The following is an 18,569-nucleotide window of genomic DNA, read 5'->3' as shown; positions in this document are numbered from 1 at the left end:
TGATGCAACTGCTCTTCAACTACGAGACGTCTCTAGCAATCATATGTACAAGAAAGTGTTCTATTGGAAGGGAGGGGGGCCTCGACTCAGCACAACGCTGTTCGCACAATGAAAGAAAAATCCAGGAATCGTGACGATCCATGCGCTCGCTTGTCCAGTATGTACATTCACTTCTAGAAAGCCAAACCATCTCCGTCTCTATAACGGCCTGGCAGATGTTTTAGCCAGCTCAACCAAGCCTCTCTATCTGCTAGTTCGCTGCTCGCCCGCCTCCGCTGCGAGATCTCTCTCCACCATCTCGATCGAGCCCAGACTAGGGAAACGCTTCGAGAAATCTTGAACGTAGTCGTCCTTCTCCTTGGCAGACATCTCCAACACTGGCCGCCCAGTGAGTCCCACGCCTACGAGATGCTCAGAAGACATAGATTGCGACGGGTGAGGTTGCTTCGGCGGCGAGCCCGGTCTACCGCCGGTTGGCAAGCTGTTCAGGTGCATCGGCTTCCGAGGCGCAACTGGCCTCGGCCCTGGTGTAGACCGTCCGGATGTTGGAACTGGTTCATTTGCGGAGGGCCGCACTTTGTTGACCATCACATCTGAGGAGTTTGACGGCGTCATGGGGCGAGGTTTGACGCCGCCCACTGGCTTCCTAGGGATATCGGGAAGCTGCTTATCTCTGCTGGTGGGCGAGGACGTGTCTGTGTAGATGCCGTACCCCTGAGCAGTGCGCGGAACTTGGACTGAAGACTTCTGGCCCTCACTCAACAGATTTTGAACTCTGTTCTGGATACTGACAGCCCGAGAAACGCCTCCGATGCTCTTTGGCAGCGATCCGGGACCGCCGGAACCTGGTCCTTGGTTGGTGAATCTTTGACGATACTCTGCTGCCGCCGCTTCAACGCGACGTTCTTCCTCTTCGAGGCGCAAACGCTCCACCTCACGTCTCATTGCCGGTGTCATATCCTCTGTCTCCTCCAAGCCTTTACCGTCATCAGTTCGGCCATCGGTGGCTTCCGATCCCTCGATAGGTTCCAATGCACTGCCCCGGTCAAGCTGCTTGAGTGGTGATGGAGTCCGGGCAGGTGGTGGTGCTTGGTTTCCCTCAAATCGTTTGAATGCATCTCCAAACTTGCCAGCAAACATACTCTTCGTCCCCGACAAAGAGCCTAGACTTCCGCGTTTGCCATGCTTGGAGTGCCAGTCTCGCTTCTTCGAATCTGACTCTTCCATACTGCGCAAGAAATCGACGTTGGACTCGATGGGGGCTTCCTCTTCCGGCTCTGCTACTGCAGGAGATGGCACTCTGTCGGGAAACTTGGGGGACATGAGGCCCGGAGAAGGAAGCGGCTTTGAAGAGCCTTCTTTTTCTCGCAGGAAGTCTAGGTTTGATTCCAAATGAGTGCTTACAGGCCGCGGGCGTCCATCAATGGATCTTCTCGACTGGGCACTCGCATCGAGCAGCTCCAAACTTGGCCGGCCTCCTTCAAGCGACGGCCGAGAAGATGATGGGTGTCGCACGTGCGTCGGGCGCAGCTGATATGAAGGAGCGCGGGGAAGCGAACCCTCTTCATTCCCTGGGCGCAACGGCAGAGCTTGGTCTTGCTGACGCGGGAGGCTCGTAGACCGGTGATGATCCGTTGTAGGCACCTTCCACACCGGCATCGCTTGCGGAGGCTTTTGTTCAGGTGGAGGGGAAGCTGTCATTGTCCCAGTTGACACATATCTCGACGGCTGTGGCTGAGGCTGATACTGCGGCTTGGTCTGTGAAGAAATCGCCTGCAGCTCTGGGTTCTTATTAATGATGGCGTGCGCTCTACTCATCTCAGCTGGCTTTGGAGGAGCAGATGCTGTCTTAGTGAGTCCCACCGTACCTGGGGGAGGCGACTTGACCGTTAGCGGCGGGTAGGAAGCAGTGACTGCCGGCGTGACAGTTCTCGGTCTGGCCTGTTCTTGATGTTTAGGTGGGGAATGGGATGTCGGGAACTGATCCGCCGACCTGTCGGCAGACCTCGGGACCGGGACTCTCTGCTGCTGTGTTGGGGGCGGTGTGTGGGAGTCGAAGTTGAACTTTGTACCATGCTCGTGGAGGATAGAGAATTGATCAACAGGCGGGAATCTAGACGCAAATTCATCCACATCTCCAGTCATAGCTTTGGATGATGGCGCCCCCGTAGCAGCGTCAGCGGGCGCATCTAGAGCAGCGAAAGGGTCTCCGTTTGTCACTCTCATAGGAGACGGGCTTGGTTTGGCTGCTTGGACAGGCTGAGGTTGTTGGCTAGCGGCCGGCAGCCTTCCTCTTCTCATAGGAACAATATCGGGAATAGCTTCTTTCTGCTGAGCAGGCGGGGAGAAGACGGCGCCGACTTTTTGTTGGGGCTTCTCCGTAGCAGAAGGTCTGCTCTGTTGAGTTGAGGGCTGCTTTCCAGCATAGATCTGTACAAGTGTAAGTTACATGGCCATGATGCCTGTGGAACAAGGGACCTACATCATGAATAGGAACATCACGTCCTTGCATCGCACATCCCTCACGTAGGACCTGGTAGATGTTTGGTCTTGCCTGAGGACTCTCGCGCAGCATGGATGCTACTCTTGTCAGTTTATTGTGACGTGGCCAGCTCTCTGAGTACTCACCAATAAGTTTCTTCAGCCGGTCCGAGAATACAGGGTAGCTAGGATACTTAAAGCTCGCGTTGAGAATGGCCAGCTGTCCCTGGTCCTCGAAAGGTGTTGTATAGTAGCACAACTTGTACAAGAGAACACCCAAAGCCCAAATATCCGACTTCTCGTCGATGGGCTGTTTTCGGTAGACGTCAACCATCTCTGGACTTCTGTACTGCATGGTGGTATGCTTCTGGACATCCTCGTCTAGAAGTCTGCATTCAACGACGGTCTGGGGCGCAGGTTTGGGCGGAGCAGCAGATCCAAAATCGCAAAGCTTGAAACGCTTCTGTGAACCATTGCTAAGGATTAAGACGTTTTCGACTTTCAAGTCGCGATGAAGCAGCGGTGGCTTGAGGTAGTGCATACAGGCGACACCTTCCGTTATGTCGGTAAAAATGTGGAGGATCTCGGGTTCGGTCAAGCGGTGTTGTAAACGCGTGTTCATGAAGTCGATGAGTCCGCCTCCGTTGCAGAATTCCATGAGTAGAAACACCTCATAGCCTCCTCCTCGCATTTCTGATGCATGGGAATCGATGTACGTGACGATAGGGCGATGGCCCTTGAGCCTCTTCATAGTCTCGACCTCGATTCGCATGCTGCGCAGTGCCTCCTTATCGGGAACAGCGACTCTTTTCAAGACAGCCATGTCGGTGCCGTCGACGGCTTTTGGGAGCTTTACCAGGTAGACGTGTGCGAAACCTCCCTCAGATAGGTATTTCTGGATTACTACCCTGTGACCTCCGACCTGTATCTTCGTTCCGGGTGTGAAGGTGCCGGCAGGCGCCGTGGCCACAGGGGCAGGCACTGGGGCGCCATAGGTGGCAGGGTGAGCAGCTCGAGGAGCCGCAGCGGGCATATGATGGCCGTAGGATGCCATGTCGGCGAGATGGCTTTGAAAAAGTGTCGTCGATAGTTATTGTGGCCGCCCGGGGGATTCAGTCAGACCGAGGACGTCGTGGGTCAGCGGGAGGAGGTTGAGGTCGAGGTCGGTGAGATACTAGACGGTGAGAAACCACGGGAGTAACAGAAGAGCGGAAGTGGCATTGACGAGCGTTTGCGACCCGAGCAAGAAACAATCAAGCCATTCTTGGGTGCCGATGGTAATGATGGTGTATATTGGCGTCTTGGAGGAGTTGGGTCTAAGTTGCCATTCAGCTGGACCTGAACTTGGACATGCGTAGTGCGTAGTTCGCAGGTATGGAGTGTCCCTCGGCCGCTGTTAGTGGTGGAGCGGTGGCATAAAGGCCTTGTGAAGTAACCAAGACCCTGGCACATCCTGTTCCATGTTTCGCAATGCAGTCGGGGAAGTGTCGGGTAAATGCACCGTACATGCTGTCATTGGTTGGGCAGCTGTGGCTAGCCGAAATGCCAGACGGCACCAAGTGTGAGGCTCGTCTGATCCTGTATATGGTCAGGCAGAGATCCAGATTCGTTGGTGGGGTAGATTCAGCTACCTTACCTAGGTACCCACAGCGTCTTATCGATATCAGATAACGATAAGACTTTTTATCGATTCGATAATTTTTTTTGTCTTTGCCTGGGTCTAGAGCCGCTTTGCGCTGCTGCAGAGCTGCAACTTTTTTGATCTGATCTTGCACGCTAGAAAACTTACGTAGGCCTAGCGAAACGACGACGAAGACGATCAGAATGGTAGCCAAAAGAAAGAGAGTCGAGATCGTGGACGCGACTCCCGCGTCCAAGGCAGCACCCTCGAAGAAGACCAAAGCAAACACCAATGGCTCTACATCTAAGCCGTCAAAGGCGTCTAAGGCGAAGGAAACAGCAACTCTGACGGGCCCCGCCGAAGAGGTGACGATACAGATTGTCACCGGCTCCTACGACCGAGTTCTCCATGGCATCACTGCGACGATCAAGCCAGAGGGCAAGGTCGACTTCGCCGACACTTTCCTGTTCTCTGCGCATACCTCGGCCATCCGCTGCATCGCCCTGTCTCCTCTCTCAGCACCCATCCCCGGTCAAGGCCAGAAGGTCCTGCTGGCATCTGGCAGCACCGACGAGCGCATCAACCTTTACAACCTTTCGGCGCATCCCCCGAACCGCAAGAACCAAGACGCCCTCTCCGCCGTCTCCGCTCGCCCTATTCTCGAGAACCCCAAGAACCGAGAGCTAGGAACGTTACTACACCACTCGTCAAGCATCACTAAGCTATCATTCCCCACCCGGTCGAAGCTGCTTTCCTCGAGCGAGGATTCCACAATTGCCGTCACGAGAACGAGGGATTGGTCCGTCTTGTCGACCATCAAGGCACCGATAGCCCAGGCCTCGGGCAGACCCAGCGGTGACACTGCGCCCTTTGGCGGCGCGCCATCCGGTGTCAACGACTTTGCCATTCACCCCAGCATGAAGTTGATGATCAGCGTCAGCAAGGGCGAGCGGTGTATGCGACTGTGGAATCTTGTCACTGGCAAGAAGGCCGGTGTCCTGAACTTCAATCGCAGCATGTTGCAGGAGGTTGGAGAAGGAAGACACTCTACGGGGGAGGGACGAAGAGTAGTTTGGGGGAAGACAGAGGATGAGGACGAATTTGCGGTTGGTTTCGACCGAGACGTTATCGTCTTTGGCATGGACAGTGTCCCCAAATGCCGGGTCATGCCCGATACGCGGACAAAGATTCACGACCTCTCCTACATCACCATCGACGGCGAATCCGAGTCGAGCCTATTGACGGTGTGCACCGAGGACGGACGGGTCTTATTCTTCTCTACCAAGGCAGACGACTTGAAGAAGCCTGAATCAGAAGACAAGACCCTGTCGAGCGCCAAGTTGGTCGCTCAGATTGGGGGCAAGGACGATGGTGTTGTTGGCCGCATCAAGGACACGGCTATTCTACAAATCCAGGAGGGCGATTCCACGGCACTGCTGGTGGTTGCTGGCAGCAGTGATGGCAAGTTGCGGGTCTGGAAGATTGGCGCAAAGGAGCTCACCGCCGGCAAGGGCGAGAAGGCTGGCAAATTGTTGGGTACTTACAGCACAAACAACCGCATCACGTGTGTAGCGGCATTCACGATGATTCCTCGGCCAGAGGGAGTGGAGGAGAGCGAAGACGAGGTGGATGAGGACTCTGATGAGTCTGAGGATGACGACGATGAAGAGTAGACTACAACGACTGTGCAATAGCAATTATAATCCAAGATATCCGTGTAAAAGCAATCATCGTGTCGTTTCCAATGCGTCGGGCATTGTAGAGTTCCATTTCGACCGAGAGGAAGTGTGGATTTCAAAGGCCGGTCGGAGAGACGGCTCCGACTTACCGTTACCGGGCGTCGGGTCGTTGATTTCTCAAACTGGCCCGTGCAGCCATCCGCTGATCGGCATCAGACGTGTCTCGTATTAGTCTGCAGATTTCATGCCAATCCCCTGTTCTGTTTTATGGTACGGGCGTTTACAACTACTGTGGAGGTGCGTCGATGGCCTCGATGGATTGAAGGTCCGAGGGTTTGATCTTGGCTGCGGCTTCGGATCAAAGTTTGGTGGTAATGGCCCATGAGGGCGTGGTAGGCTAAGAAGTCCGAGATATTGGCAGAACGGGCTGACTACTAACTTGAATTAGTGCAATATGGGGAATGGAAGGAATTTGACAAGACGTGTGCCGAACCTAGAGACACGAGAAAGGAAGGAATACCACACGTGTCAAGGATTTTGTGCCAAGTTTCCCTCGCGAGCATGGCTTCGAGAGTGCAATGTCTGAGTGATACGTGATATAACTCGGATTCCTCGCTTGTGTCTCTGAAAATAGTGACTCGAAAAGGAACGAGGGTGAATAGCCGGCAAGACATTAGACCCCGACGGTCCACGGGAAGCAAGGCTATCGCCATCTTCCCGCTTCCCGCCCGCCCCTCGTTGGACCTTCGGTACCTGCCTTGCCCTGATTGAGAGTCCGGCCGGGCTTAAGTCTAGCAATTGCGTCTTCGTCATGACTCAAACTTGCGACTTTTCATCTCCATTGTATCCCCCCTTCGTTCTCCTAGGATTTGATCAGGGAACATGTCTGAATACGCGGACTGCTCGGAAACGGTCAAATATCATGGGCCAGCCCCTCTTTACGCCGAGTATCGAGCATTAGCTAAGCTGGCAGGGAGGTAAGGGTGGCGTTCGGTCACGCTTGCAAGGGTGTTTTCGCGGCTCTTACATCGAATAAGTACGCCAGGTGAGCGCGGAGAGAGATCCCAGTTCTTAGGTGAAGGAAAGAGCGGAGAGCTAGCTGGTACAGTCACGGGATCGCACCGGTGGGTTTTGGAGGCACTGGAGGGGAGAGAAATGCGGTCAGCCGCTTCCACTTTGTGTACCGGTCTGGCTGACCGGGAGAGATCAGCGCTGTGGTGCAGCTTGGTCCTCCTGCGAAACGGGGTGACGGGCTAGCAGAGTGTGGGGTAGCGGCGAATCAGCAGGTCAAGAATGTCATTTCAGGAGCCAATTCTGGTGTCGAGGGGACCTTCCACGATGCTGCACGCTCCTTGCACCCAGTCATGTGGCTCCACTAGGACACACAGCTTTTGCATGCAGTTGGGGCTTGGCGGACCTGGAGTCCCCTAGCTTCCGGCTCACATGCCCGGGCGTGCTTCTTTTCGCTCCTCACCAATCCGAAGGATGCCAATGCTCAACAGCGGGGGGGAAAGACTGTTTAATTGTGTGCAGGTACGAAAAGGTGTGTGCGAAAGGTGCATAAATTTTGGCAAGCTACCTTACCTTCCGGTCCACAGTCCGTTTGGTCACCGTGGTCACGCCGCAGCAGCATATCAGCATCAGTATCAGCACCACTTCAGTATGTTGTACACTATCAACGACTGCAACGGCGGTCCAGTCAACGGCAGGTGAGGTGCATGTGCATACAGATTCCGGAGAGGAGAAAGCAATGCAAGCCTCGCACGTTGGAGGCGACTAAAATGCCGTAGGTAGGTATGGATGCAGAACAGAGAGGTATGTAGGTTGCGGTGCAGGCAATCCGCAAAGACATGGGTAGGTCTCCATAGCTACTCCCTATGAAAGTACCCCAGGTACGAGACAAGGTACGAATATACATTTACGACCTACAGAACGAGTATTCGCACTCAAAACAAAATGTACTTCGTCCCTGCAAAAACGGCTACTCAATGCCAAATGTGCAATTGTCCAGACATGTGAATATTCCTATTTCCCCAGTCACCTCCACTCCCCTCTTCTCACTTTTCTCTCCTGCTCGTAACTCCCATGCAACCTCTTCCAACCTGCTTGCCCGTTGCTGTTTATTCCCCAAGCCACATAACGCAGAGACCACACCACCATCACGCTGTGATTCCCCTCTTCTCGTCTGTTGCCCGCATTTGTTTTACCGTTCGTGTCTCGTCCTTGGTCGTAGCCGTCGTCGTTCCGGACCAGAGACGCGCATAAAGACACACGCCAGTATTCCTACCTTCCTCACATGCAGCAGACTCACGGCCGCTAAGAACAGACCCTCACGCCTTGCTTACTCTCGTCTGCCACGGACGCCAGCAAGCCACAGCGAACTGACCTCTAAGAGATAATGCCGCCGTCGCCGCCTCCTTCACTCCCGTCACCCTAACCTAACGCCTTGTGCCCATTTTTGTCACTCACGTCTGTTTATAGCTGGTCGTCTCGACTGCTTTCTCTCCCCGCTACACGCATATTGATTCTTTCCTCTCTTCGCCATCCCTCCACTCCACCCACCACCAACTCCCACGACATCCTGTGGCAGGGTTGTCTTGCATCAGCTCATCCGAACCAACTCAACCTCGACCTCTCACGCTCCACGCTCAGCCGTCGCATTTCCCAACAAAATATACGACCCTGGCTGTTTATAGTACTACACAACCACGACTCTTCCAATCTTCCTCGACCTACCTCTGTTCGTCCGAATTTCTCATCATCTTAGCTCAAGGCAAACTCCATAGCCCACGTGAGGCGAGACACTTCCCTCCTCGTCTGAACTTAACCTGTGACGACAACAATACCTTTCGCACAGTCGAATGCGGGGACCGTCTGGGCACTCTTATACGTAGACATTGAACCTCGCTGCCATCCGGAGCCCGAACCTGCACCCTCGCTTTTACTGTGAGCACATAACTGAGCCCTACACCCTCTCGCCGACTAGCTCTCTGACTGATTGTGTTCTATAGTCTCCAACGCTTCCCTCTCTTCCCCGCTACTCCACGAGCCACAAACATGTCCGACGACGGCCCCCGTCTTATAAGGCCTATCCCTCGCCGTCCCTTCGAACTAAACCACATTGCTCCGACTCCTCCAGAAGACGACTCGTCCTCCCCCAGTCCGAACCCTGAATTCGATTTGTCAAGACTACACAATGGCCAAACCACGTCCTCAGAGTCCGGCTCCATACCTCGCGCTCAGTCGGTACTTAACATGACTGCATCGACGCTGTTTGGGATCTACTCGCCAACCACATACGGCAGAGACTCGCGAGATGAGCCAGATACCCCCTGGGGTACTGGGGCGCAAACACCTATCAAGAGGGCCAATGTTGACGACACCACGTTCGAGCTCATGAAGGATCGCTCCAATCTGTTGCGTCGCCGATCTTCGTACCGAAGTGGAGCGAAGACTCCGCCGCCCTCAACAGCAACCACGGCTCTATTCAACCTGTCCCGCATTGCGCTTCTCTTCGTAATCGGCATGGGATACGGACTAATGGTCACGAGGTTGCAAAATGAGCACAGATTCTCATCGTTCCAGGTCGACAGTATGATGAAGCCCGGCTATAACTGGCAATATCTTACATTATGGGGCTTGTCTGGTGTTGGCCTAGGCGGCCTCCTCCCTTGGTTCGACGGCGTATGGGAGGATGCGTTTGGAAAGGAGGAGGTAGTTTTGGAGGAGACGAACGGCAGCCCCTCATCACCAGAAGATGTCAGCCCTGTCAAGGACTGGGCTGTGGTTGTCCGCAGCATAGGCGCTTTTGTTGGCATTGTCTTCGCCATTGTAAGTGGATTCGTGTGCGAATCATTTCAAACTGGAAGAACTGACAATGTGCAGCGGAAACTTCCCTGGGCATCTACCCTCCAGGTGTCTCTCACATTGGCACTGGTTAACCCATTCCTGTGGTACTTGATTGACCGTTCGAAACCCGGGTTTCTGCTTTCGGCCGCCGTGGGCTTGGCGGGATCGGCTGTACTCCTCGGTATCAACCCAGATGTGATGCCTACACCATCATCTCTGACCTACCGGAACGAGTCGGAACGGGCCTACTCGGAGCCCATCACTCTTGGTGGGCTCGCCAGCCAGGAAACCATCGAGACGGGCATCTGGATGCTCAGTGTTTTGTTCTGCAGCTGCGTCTGTTTTGGCAATATTGGCAGACGATTGGCGTTGAACAAGTCGGCGTCTGCGCGTGGCCGATGGGCTGGTACCAGATGACAAGGCCGTCTGTCAAGGTGGAAACTGTGCCACTTCGGTTCATGAGTGTGTCCTAAGCTTTGTATTCTTGGAAAGGTTAGGAACGATTAAAAGGGGCATATCCATATGGATATAAATATCCATTCCAGGGGTGTATTCCGAACTGTATTTGGTCTCAATAGCGTAATGATATTCCCAGCGTCGAGGCATGCCGCATTGCTTAGCGGCTGTCGCTGGCAACAAACCATGCAGTGTCCAGGTGACTTTTTTCGTGGTTGGGATCACGACACTGTGATCCCAACACATATCATTATACCGATGCTGCCATTATCCATCCTATTGTCTGTCGATTGCACGGGAGAAAGAGTGCTTAAGCCTTCTAATCCCGGTATATCAATATTTACCGCGTATGAAGCCGATTCCGTGCCAGTCAGGTCTGACCGCAGTATTTCTCTGTAACGGACTCTTCTCACTGTTTGGTGTATCCTTTGGTGTATCCTTCTATTTTTCCCGTGTTTGCCTCTATCCGTAGTAAATTGATTTTTCCCCAATTTTTTCAAGCTCCTTGACGGCATATCCGGCCAATGTTCAAAACAATCCGTTTCGCTTTCTTTTTACTTTTCTAGTGTGTGTGTGTCGACGATGTAACCCCCTTCCTTCCAAGGAACCCCCCCCCCCTTCTTTCTAAATCCACTCAACCTGTTTTCTTTCAGATAGCCTAGTGCTTCAAGACGTCGACGACCGCCTGCGATCTCGAGACGATATCGTTGCCGTAATCCACCTGCGGGAGACCAATCATGGTGAGCAGCTTCGGGTTGGCAATCATCTCGTTGACCGTCGCCGATCGGCCGCAGACGTCGACAAAGGACTCGGCGGCTGCGTCGGGGCCGCTGCGACCTGGTACGCCTGGGAGTACTCCATGTCAGCAATGTGGGCTCCTCTTTTTTTTTTTTTTTGTCCCCTCCTCCTTATCCGTATCCGTACTCCTCCCACACTCCAACTTCTCCGTGCCGCCTGCTTGGACCCCGCGCGCACTTGCGCGGCTCGGGGAGGGGTGCGAACTCGGGTACGGGGTCCGATACGATGTACATTTCTCTCCAATGCCATAGAGGACGACACTTATAATCAGTCCAGACCAGAGTGTTGGTTTTTTGCTATTCGAGAACAGTTGAAAGGAGAAGAACTAGAGGCCCTACCAATGTCTTGCTGGGGAATCTGCTCCGGATACCGCACGGGCTCGCCGTCGCGGATGTGGTCGAGCTCCGTCATGATGTACCGGGAGCGGTTGACATAGTCCCAAACGTGGAAGAGACCCTTGTGGGGGTTCGGCGGGCTCCAGGCCGGGTGGGCCTCGATGGCGTCGATGAGCTCCGTGAACTTTTCAATGATTTTGGCGCGGTGCTCGGGGGAGGGGAGGCTGAGGGAAGACATGATGGCTATATGCAGTGTGAGGTATCTTCTCGAAGGTTGAGGAAAACGCAAAGGGGAGTAAGTTCAACGTTGATGGGGGAAAGTGAAGCAAGAGGAGGATTGAGAGCTGCGGCGAAGGATAAGTAAAGCTGTTGAATATGGGAGTTTGAGGCTTGGCTTCCGATAAGAAAGCTATAGCAAATATACTAAAGTCCGCAAGTGTCGGTCAATTGGTAAAGTAAGAAGAAGAGAAAATGTGAAGAAAGCAAAAGGGAAAATCCTCCGAAAGCTTCCTCAATGTCAATAAACTGTCACATGGAAAGTTTCCTCTTCTGTGAGTTGTCGGTGAGGGTAAGCAAGGGTTTGGAACGCGTTGCCGCGTTATTGTGGCATGTTTTCCAATCGCACAGACTCGGCTGGGCAACCAAAGGCAGAAGAAAGCCACAGCTTCAACTCGAATTAGGTTGCGTTTTTAGCTGATGAGGGGAAAACAGCAAGTGGGGTTAAAATGGCGGCATCTACTCTTAGGATGGGTAGAATGGAGGGGTTCGAGGGGTTCGAGGGGTTGATGGGCAAACATGGGGTCAAATGGCTGGTCCAGAACCGAAGATCTGCTCTGAAGCTGGAAGCTCAGTTGCAGAGTCCATATGACGATCTCGTAACAGACAGAGAGGTAGGTTGCGTTGTTACACAGAGACTAAAATCATACAATATGTGCAACATGATATTAGCCACAAAGCCGACTGGTTCCCGATTTCTTAGAGAACCTCGGCGCCTAGTCCGTGCATGCCTCGTTTCTTCTCCTTTTCTCTCATGGTACCGAGACATCGTTTTCATCTGGCCGAGCTATGCAGATTTTCCGACCATGGAGATGAAAGTTGTGGTGTAACAATAGTCTTACAGTAACTTGCTTACGCCCGCAGTGATTACTTATCACATATTGTCACCTGTGGCTGAGAATTTAGTCGACAACTCCCAATAAGAAGCCAACACTACGGAATAGTTGAAGGCTTTGGTGTTCGGTAGGTTCTCGCCTCACACTTCTGTTCCGGGCATAGGTGCAGTGCGAATTGCGCTACCCTAGAGTCGACTCAAGCCATCAAACGACTCTCGTTGCCTCGCAAGGTAGTAGCGTCTCTAAGAACCACTTAGTATCGGCAAGTCAGGCTCCGCGGTCTCGGCAACATGGACTATCTGTGAGGTGAAGATGACTGACGGCGGCAACGGCTACGCAAGGCGTCTGTGGCCAGGGACAGGCGCACGACCGGCCAGCTGAGTGGCAACCACAGAAAAGCTCAACAGCTGGCTAGTGCGCAGGAAGCGAGCGGTATGCGAGTAGCCTCATGACTTTGCGCCACTACATTGCTTGAGCAAGGCTGAATCGAGATCCTGCTGTCTGCGTTCTTCGACCAAAAAGGCTAGTTGCTCGGGGAGGTCAATGTTAGGCTCATGAGCGATGAGCAGCCCCGTTGTCTAGTAGTATTAGGACTATGATCAGTCAAGAGTCAAGACCCGAGGCTGTCGGCTACTTGGTAACCAGGACCAGGAATAGGATTTATGGGAATCGAGGACTAGGTCTAGGGCCAATGAGGACTTGCCAGAGCTGAAACCGAGTTGGGCAAAAAGTCATGTTGCAGATGTTCATGAGACTGAAAGGGATATTTCCGAGACACGGTCGCCCGAAGGATAAGTCAGTTCTGCGCTTCTCAGACCTAATAGGGCGACTTATTGCCTAGATTGCCGAGAAGAAAATGGACAATAAGTCCAGAGCTTCGATGTTGAGCGGGCGTGAAAGGCAGGGGCGAAAAGTAGTAAAGTGTCATGACGCACTGGATCTGAGAAGCTGAGCTGCATCTGAGTGGGCGCGGCAGCGAACAAGGCGCTGGAAAAAACGCTGGACCCTGGCTTGCCCGGGCATGTTTGCGCTGCCTTGGGTACGTGCAGGCGCTAGCGCCGATTGCCGGCCACAATAGAATCGAGCAGGATCGTTAAAAGCAGTTGCGATCACTTTCCAGAAGGCTCATCTTCGTCCGACTCAGGCATCGAGGTGGGAGGAAAAACGCAGTTTTGTGTGGGAATACGGGCCACGGGCACATTGTTGCCTCCAGTTTCCCTGATGAGAGACAGAGGCGTCCGCCCAGCGGTACTCGCAAAGTCGCGGTACTTGTCGGCATGGATGAAGCGTGGTGAATGGCCATGCTTGCTGATGTCAGGGTCCTGGGTCTCGTTCGCATCGAGATCTGGCTGCGGCCGCCACGAATACCTAGGTACGTGGGATTCTACGGTGTGGCAGTCGTACTCGTGGGTTGCCGGCCACCGTGGTATTTCGAATTTTGGCCTTTCGGAAATCGTTGGTTGGACGGTTTGGGAGATAGGAGAGCCCCTTGCAGATTTACAGTTACTGAATCTTTTCCCACGACATGCAAAAGATTGCTTGTGTCTTGCCGTAAAGTCGATAGATCGCCTGTCCTGCAACATGTCCCGGCCGGGATTCGGACCAGAACAGACAGGAGCATAGGGACTCGTGGAGGCGGGCCATCCTCCGAACATCACGTGGCATGCATTGTCTCACGTCTTGCTGAGGTAAGCAGTCCCGACAGCGTGTGTACAAAGAGGGGCAACAAGATGCTGAATTGCGTCATACTACAGGTCCATATCTCTGTAAACTTACAAGTACCAACTGACAGTGTCAGGCAGGCAAAACTCGCATGCCATAGGGCAGGTCGTCCAAGTTCTAAGGCTTCCTCAACTCAAGACAAATCAGAAAGTTGACCCCTCCATCAATTCGAGGCAAGAGGCAAACCCCGATTAAGCGTCTTTGAGCACATGAGATGAGCTGAAGATCTAGGACATCTACCGAGTTTAGATGTGCGTACACTACACACTGCTCCACAAATATCACAGAGTTTCCAGCTACTGGGAATTGCAGATCAGAAGAACAGTTAGTGCCGGTAAAAACCTAAGGCAGCTCGTAGCTCCAAGGTAAGGTAAGCTCGCAGTCGATCAGCCCGCCACGCAGCCGTTGAGAAGGGAAATTCTCGAAAGAAAATGCACTAGGCACTCAGAACAAAACTGATTGAGCCCTGTTGTCCCAATCGGCCTTCCGTTCTCGCACTCACGCTTCAGGTTCCCTCGTCCGTCTCTATTGGACCCCGTGGTGTCCAAGACTCCAAGTGTCGTCACAACTAGCCTAGAAATTTGGCTACTGACAACAGCCCGCTAGGCCCTTTTCCGTCTAGGCGCAAGGGGCCCCGTCCAGGGCATCTGGGAAAGAGCCACAAGAGCCCGCCCATGCGTCGTCGCCTGCCGCGAACTTCGCAACTTGTACCGGTACTTGACACGACCTTGGAATCTCGACATGGACCGCCGGGCCTGGCGCTGTCCGGGGGCGGCTCTCTTGCTACTTCCTCTCATTGTTCTTTCCTGCTTGTTGCTGAGATGTCGCTCCCATGGCACCCATGGCTCCCCAATCGCAGCCCGTCTCTGCCTTTCCTCCCAATTTCATTGACCTCATTGCACGGCCACACCATCCCCCGAACGCACCCCTCCTAAACCGTCCAGCCGCCCGGCGAATTGGTAACTCGACGTTAAATGTATGACGCCTGCCAGTTGTTATCCACCATCGTTACCTTCGCGGCCCCAAACGTACTCTTTCTATGCGACAGACACTGGCCCGGTACATGCATCCCGCCAGTTCTCCAGCTTCTAGCTCCGGCCCTCGGTCTACTAGCTTTGCCGGTCTCTCTTCACCTGTCCGCTTTTGATCTCGTTCAGGCGCATCATGAGATCCGCTCGTTTCTGGAACCTCTGCAGCCCTGGTGATCCCGCATATATGACCCCTGGTCACTGTCCCCCCGTCTCTTTTTTGTTGGATCTTACCTACGTGCAGGTGGCTACACGAAATACATAGCCATCCTCCACCACTCAACCTCGGCGGCACCTCGTCGACTATCTCGACTTACCGACGATACCTCCATTATACGCCACGAGAGCAGGATTGTGCTAGGGAAGAAAAGGTGGTTTACGAAACGAACCGGCCGCGAACCCGTACAGACATCTACCCAAGCTGTGCCAGCACTGAGCTGGTGGAGACGGCTTCATGTCCTCCGACCAACCCCGGGTCGTCGAGAGCAGACCATCGGCCCTGACGTCCAACCCGGTACACGAAGCCGAGGACGAAAAGGATCATGGCACTGTCGAACGGCCACTGGAGGGCGACCAAATTCGAGAAGTCATTCGCCTAATACAATGCCGAAAATGCTCACACCCTCTCCAAGAGCCAATTACACTTCCTTGCGGTCGAAGCCTCTGTAAACGATGTGTCCCAGAAACACACACCCGAGAAAATATATCATATCCGGCCACGCCAAATAGATTACAAGGCTTCGAATGCCCATATGCGGATTGTGGGAAGAACCATGCCGTGGGCGATTGTGGCGTTGATGTCATCCTCACCAAGGCAGTCAACAATTTCAAGGCCGAGATGGAGAAAGCGAAAGAGACGAGCACCAAAGCCGAGATATCCACGCACGTCATTATCAACAGTTCAGGTGCTGGGCAGTCAGATACGGGCGATGACGACGCGGGAGTGTCAAGGGTCGTGAAAGGAGGCCCACTGCTCGCTGTCTACACGTTGGCAGACTCAGGCGAGTTGGATTATAACTCAGCCGTCACTTTTGCCGAAGTCTCATCACTCGGAGACGAGGCTACCTCCATCGACTCCAAGACATTTTCCAAAGTAAAGGAATCTGTACGCACGGAAATGGACTGCCAGGTTTGCTACGCCTTGTTCTACGACCCTCTCACGACAGTATGCGGTCACACTTTTTGTCGATCGTGTTTACACCGGGTGTTGGATCACTCCTCCTACTGTCCGATTTGTCGTCGGGGGTTGTCAGTCAGTCCTCTGTTGTATCGGGAATCATGCCCATCAAACGAGAGTCTGAAAACCATCATTCAGACTTTTTGGGCCGATGCCGTTCTCACAAGAGGAGATGCTCTGGCGGCGGAAGCAATGAACAGACATCGGGAGTTTGACATTCCCATCTTTGTCTGCACATTGTCATTTCCAATGATGCCTACTTTTCTCCATGTCTTTGAGCCGCGTTATCGCCTAATGATACGACGAGCTTTGGAAGGTGACCGAACTTTCGGCATGGTGCTTCCTCAACGACCCCGGACCGCCAATGACACACATTTTGTGCAATACGGAACTCTTCTACGGATTGTGAATGCCGAGTACTTTGCAGACGGTAGGAGTCTGATCGAGACATCTGGCATATCGCGCTTTAGAATTACCAGACACGGCATTTTGGATGGATATTTGGTTGGGAAGATTGAACGAATTGATGACATATCGATCGCGGAGGAAGAAGATCTAGAGGCAACCGAGACACAACAAGCCCTAGAAAGATACGAAAGCGCAGCTACACATCAGAGCGAGGACTCGAGTTTGCCGAGGCCCATTACGACCACCCCCGAGGATCTCTCAACAATGCCAACCAGCGATCTGCTGTCCTTGGGCGTTTCCTTTGTGCAGAGAATGAGGCAACAAAGTGTGCCGTGGCTGGCACAACGAATGCTAGCTATTTATGGGGAATGCCCCAACGATCCGGCACTTTTTCCTTGGTGGTTTGCCAGCATCCTGCCAGCCAAGGAATACGAGAAGTACAAACTTTTGGAAACACGAAGCGTCAGAGAGAGACTCAAGATCTGCTGTGGCTGGATCTTGGAATGGGAGTCAAGCAGGTGGTGAGTAAACCCTGCCCGATGTTTCCTTTTTTTGAGCACTTTCATTCGAATTTTTTCCACGCCAGTTCAAACACCCTACCAAATCTTTTTTGTATAAATTCAGTGCGGATGTCATCGTTGCCCCCGTTTGCTTGTTATTAGACAATTAAACAGACGGGCTAAGGTGCAGAAATATTTCAGGAGGGCCCTTATTGACGGCCGCTCAGGTCCCTCTCAGACTGCAGAATCTTCTGATGCTGGGGACTAGCTCAGCTACGGGCACCGAAGGCCTCACCCAAGAGGCATGAAGTGTAGTTGGCGACGAGGAGGTCGAGGTTTTGGCCTGCGAGAGTTGGCTTATCGACGACAATGGTCCCTCTCCACTGGGATGTTGGGACGCAGGGGTGGCATTTGTCATAAATTCTCGCATTTGCATGGCAGCATTGGGCATGTACTAGGAATCCTTCACGGCATTATATGACACAATACAGATACCAAATTGGCCTATGTAGGTATACTAGAGAATCATGTCAAACGGAAGTTGAAGAATGCAAATTCGCTCAGGTTCCCGATGTCTCCTATTTGAGGTTGATGTTGAGATGCCATCTAACCCAGTTCGAGGTCAGCCTCGAAATGCAGACCGCAGCTTTGTTAGTGATTCTCATGCTTCCGAAAACCACCCGAGTGTAATCAAGGGTGTGCTCGACAACTGCCACCACGGGAGGAACCTGCTCTATCCAGAGGGGACATGAGCACCCTCGCTCATACTGTACAAACCTACGCTTATGGCTTTTTCAGGGTGTCTGGTCGTCGGTCACTTCAGACTACAAGCTCCACACATCCATCCTCCTTTGCCGCAACACGACTGATTTTGCGATCTTTCAAGCAATTGACATCCCATCACCATTCACGTCCCATCACTATCCCTTCGGAATAACGTATTCCGCCGCTTAAAATGTACACTCGAAGATGAGCACTTCGACAAGGGGGCCATGACACGACTAAACCAGCGTTGTAGCAGTTGGACCCAAGGATTACAGATATGGACGACTGGGAGCAAGACGGCGCACAGCGGACATCAATGGCGGCTGGTGCGTCTGAGGAGGCCGGAAACGGTCCGAGGCTGAAGTCATAGATAACTCGGCCAAGAAAGCAGCGTTGCAGAAATAGCATTCATTTGTAATCTCTTACTCTGCTGCCGCTTATTCTTTCTGTCTGAATGGTGCTGATTCATATCGCTTTCCATCGACTTTGCGGATTACGTTCATAGAAACTGACAACAATGACTCAAGTGATTGTGCTCGCAATCATCAGCCAAACCACAATACAGACGCTTGAATTGAGGTGTCTGGAATGCGCGCGTCACCGTGATCAGGCTCCCTTCAAAGGCTGGGTCTCTTGAG

At 53.1% G+C, this 18,569-nt stretch overlaps 5 protein-coding genes across 5 annotated transcripts; 3 read left to right on the top strand and 2 right to left on the bottom strand.

The window, feature by feature from the left end:
- Positions 1 to 122: 122 nt before the first annotated feature.
- On the bottom strand, positions 123 to 3,672 carry BDZ83DRAFT_243275 (uncharacterized protein). Its single transcript, XM_060501882.1, has 3 exons — positions 2,629 to 3,672; positions 2,483 to 2,580; positions 123 to 2,430 (listed from the first exon to the last, which is right to left on the bottom strand). Exons 1-3 carry the CDS (start codon positions 3,533 to 3,535, stop codon positions 244 to 246), a joined length of 3,192 nt encoding a protein of 1,063 aa, XP_060371282.1. The 5' UTR covers positions 3,536 to 3,672; the 3' UTR covers positions 123 to 243.
- A 488-nt stretch (positions 3,673 to 4,160) lies between these two features.
- On the top strand, positions 4,161 to 5,822 carry BDZ83DRAFT_598493 (WD repeat domain-containing protein). The gene has a single exon (XM_060506954.1). It carries the CDS (start codon positions 4,306 to 4,308, stop codon positions 5,773 to 5,775), a length of 1,470 nt encoding a protein of 489 aa, XP_060371281.1. The 5' UTR covers positions 4,161 to 4,305; the 3' UTR covers positions 5,776 to 5,822.
- Positions 5,823 to 8,704: 2,882 nt separating this feature from the next.
- BDZ83DRAFT_598484 (insulin-induced protein) lies at positions 8,705 to 10,244 on the top strand. Its single transcript, XM_060506953.1, has 2 exons — positions 8,705 to 9,612; positions 9,667 to 10,244. The coding sequence occupies exons 1-2, from the start codon at positions 8,839 to 8,841 to the stop codon at positions 10,045 to 10,047; spliced, it is 1,155 nt and encodes a 384-aa protein (XP_060371280.1). The 5' UTR covers positions 8,705 to 8,838; the 3' UTR covers positions 10,048 to 10,244.
- On the bottom strand, positions 10,245 to 11,526 carry BDZ83DRAFT_598483 (uncharacterized protein). Its single transcript, XM_060506952.1, has 2 exons — positions 11,223 to 11,526; positions 10,245 to 10,932 (listed from the first exon to the last, which is right to left on the bottom strand). Exons 1-2 carry the CDS (start codon positions 11,455 to 11,457, stop codon positions 10,745 to 10,747), a joined length of 423 nt encoding a protein of 140 aa, XP_060371279.1. The 5' UTR covers positions 11,458 to 11,526; the 3' UTR covers positions 10,245 to 10,744.
- A 4,009-nt stretch (positions 11,527 to 15,535) lies between these two features.
- BDZ83DRAFT_565041 (ATP-dependent protease La domain-containing protein) lies at positions 15,536 to 17,191 on the top strand (the record flags this gene model as incomplete). Its single annotated transcript, XM_060503703.1, has 1 exon — positions 15,536 to 17,191. The coding sequence occupies one exon, from the start codon at positions 15,536 to 15,538 to the stop codon at positions 17,189 to 17,191; it is 1,656 nt and encodes a 551-aa protein (XP_060371278.1).
- Positions 17,192 to 18,569: the final 1,378 nt, after the last annotated feature.

Source organism: Colletotrichum acutatum (assembly GCF_030867785.1).
Source record: "Colletotrichum acutatum strain CBS 112980 chromosome Unknown BDZ83scaffold_3, whole genome shotgun sequence".
Classification (NCBI taxonomy): Eukaryota; Fungi; Ascomycota; class Sordariomycetes; order Glomerellales; family Glomerellaceae; genus Colletotrichum; species Colletotrichum acutatum.
This window is presented reverse-complemented; position numbering and strand designations above follow the sequence as displayed.

What these genes read in the sequence shown, in the direction of transcription:
- BDZ83DRAFT_243275 (XM_060501882.1), bottom strand. Translation starts at nt 3,535, where the DNA reads ATGGCATCCTACGGCCATCATATGCCCGCTGCGGCTCCTCGAGCTGCT. An exon ending in CCGGCTGAAGAAACTTATTG is followed by an intron (nt 2,581 to 2,628) that starts GTGAGTACTCAG and finishes TGACAAGAGTAG; the next exon opens with CATCCATGCTGCGCGAGAGT. An exon ending in GTGATGTTCCTATTCATGAT is followed by an intron (nt 2,431 to 2,482) that starts GTAGGTCCCTTG and finishes ACACTTGTACAG; the next exon opens with ATCTATGCTGGAAAGCAGCC.
- BDZ83DRAFT_598493 (XM_060506954.1), top strand. Translation starts at nt 4,306, where the DNA reads ATGGTAGCCAAAAGAAAGAGAGTCGAGATCGTGGACGCGACTCCCGCG.
- BDZ83DRAFT_598484 (XM_060506953.1), top strand. Translation starts at nt 8,839, where the DNA reads ATGTCCGACGACGGCCCCCGTCTTATAAGGCCTATCCCTCGCCGTCCC. An exon ending in TTGGCATTGTCTTCGCCATT is followed by an intron (nt 9,613 to 9,666) that starts GTAAGTGGATTC and finishes GACAATGTGCAG; the next exon opens with CGGAAACTTCCCTGGGCATC.
- BDZ83DRAFT_598483 (XM_060506952.1), bottom strand. Translation starts at nt 11,457, where the DNA reads ATGTCTTCCCTCAGCCTCCCCTCCCCCGAGCACCGCGCCAAAATCATT. An exon ending in GATTCCCCAGCAAGACATTG is followed by an intron (nt 10,933 to 11,222) that starts GTAGGGCCTCTA and finishes GAGTACTCCCAG; the next exon opens with GCGTACCAGGTCGCAGCGGC.